At 49.0% G+C, this 1731-nt stretch overlaps 1 protein-coding gene across 3 annotated transcripts in view; it reads left to right on the top strand.

Annotated features, from left to right (window-relative positions):
- Positions 1–230: 230 nt before the first annotated feature.
- Positions 231–1731, top strand: part of LOC106942354 (5'-nucleotidase domain-containing protein 1) — an 18561-nt gene continuing 17060 nt past the window's right edge. Inside the window, exon 1 of one of the 3 annotated variants that reach the window (XM_015025621.1) lies at positions 231–711. In XM_015025621.1, the coding sequence (XP_014881107.1) occupies positions 619–711 (93 nt within the window). In that variant the 5' untranslated portion in view covers positions 231–618. The remainder of the gene's footprint in view (positions 712–1731) is intronic. The other 2 variants (XM_015025619.1, XM_015025618.1) reach the window with 2 other exon arrangements.

Raw genomic sequence — 1731 nt, 5'->3', positions numbered from 1 at the left:
GTGAATCAACTTTAAGCCGCAGGTGCGCTTTTATTTTGAAAGGAGCTTGTAAAGGAAGGCGCCGTAACGCCTTGTTGCATCGAGCACGTCACAATCGAGAGTGGGCTGGCTTTACCGCAGTTAAAAAAACTTATGAGACTGATGTGTGTGTTTTCATTCCCTCAAACTTAAATTTAAAATACTAGATATTTTTTAAATATTTTAATTAAAACGAACCTACATATTTTACATAGTTTTGTTTCTTCTCTCCAATAAAGAGCACATAAATTAATTTTGCTCAGGAGCTTATAATTCATGTGTTATGGTTTCATCCGGAAGTGTTGCACCCTGGCTCTCCACTGACAGGCTGGAGTTCAACTTCTGCCTCCATATGGAGAACTTGCAGCCATTAACGTCTCACTAAGCAGACTTTGAGGTTACCGGAGAACAGTGTGCTTATTTCAGCGGTTCCCTCCGAGCAGAGTCACAGCGGAGCGGCAGCAGAGCCCGGTCCCGCCCCCGCTGTCTGTCCATCAGTGTCACCGTCACATACTCGGTGCTGTACAGCCGTGCGCGACTTCTCGCTCCCGAGCGCTTCTTTTTTCTCCCTCCCACCTTTGCAGCTTCAGCACCGCGACAATGTCCGAATACTTCAGCCTGTCGGACTGCGACGTCATCGGCTTCGACCTGGACCACACGCTGTGCCGCTACCATCTGAAGGAGACCTCCAGGGTGAGTTCCGCTCTGCTGGTACATAACTGGACGGTGGCCGCGACGGTTCGACCTGTCCTCGCGCATTGTGCCGGAGAAATGCTCAGCGGTCAGCTTGCTCTGGCTCGTGCCCAAAGAGCAGGCTGCTGGGTGTGTGTCGGAGCGCTCTGTGCTTTGATATGTGTGCGTGGTGAAGCGACATTGCTGCAGTCACTGCGTGACTCACAGGTTGGAGCGTCGGCGTCTCGTGTATTGGGTGACTTTGAATCCCCCTTAGGCCGAGCTGGATATTTTGACTCCAGTGGAGAACAGCTGGACCATCGCAGGTTCTGTTGGTGGCCTGCGGTTTAACCAGGCCTGGGGTCCATTTTCACCCTGTTTCGCACAATTTTTCGTGCATCTTGTTTGCATGCTGTGGAAACACAATAATGCCAAATAACGACCTTCTGAACGGCATTCTTGTAAATGTACTCAATGCATATGATATAGAATTTGTATGATTATTTTTCCCTAAAAAGGATCATGTCGATAATGACTGTATAACACTGTATGCAAGCTCAGAATGTTATAAGTAGGTCTGGACTGGAGTTATCATGTATTTACTTTGAGACTTCTGCATATTGTTTTGCCCTTTAAACCCTCACATGAACAACTTCTTGGAATCAGGAAGGGCAGTGTGGTTTTCGTCCTGGTCGTGGAACACTGGACCAGCTCTACACCCTCAGCAGGGTCCTGGAGAGTGGATGGGAGTTCACCCAACTGGTCTACATGTGTTTTGTGGACTTTGAGTAGGTGTTTGACCGTGTCCTTCGGGGAACCCTGTGGGGGGTCTCCTGGAGTATGGGTTACCGGACCCTTTGATACGGGCTCGTTTTCGGTGAGGGTTGGACTCCGCCAAGGTTGCCCTTTGTCACTGATTCTGTTCATTACTTTCGTGGACAGAATTTCTAGGCACAGCCAACGTGTTGAGGGGATCCGTTTTGGTGTCCTCAGAATCGCATCTCTGCTTTTTGCGGATGATGTGGTCCTGTTGACTTCATC

Source organism: Poecilia latipinna, unplaced genomic scaffold (genome assembly GCF_001443285.1).
Source record: "Poecilia latipinna isolate Pla-1442-1.1 unplaced genomic scaffold, P_latipinna-1.0 Scaffold4212, whole genome shotgun sequence".
In the NCBI taxonomy this organism is placed as follows: Eukaryota; Metazoa; Chordata; class Actinopteri; order Cyprinodontiformes; family Poeciliidae; genus Poecilia; species Poecilia latipinna.
The sequence above is the reverse complement of the archived record's forward strand: the minus strand, read 5'-3'. Positions and strand labels throughout refer to the sequence as shown.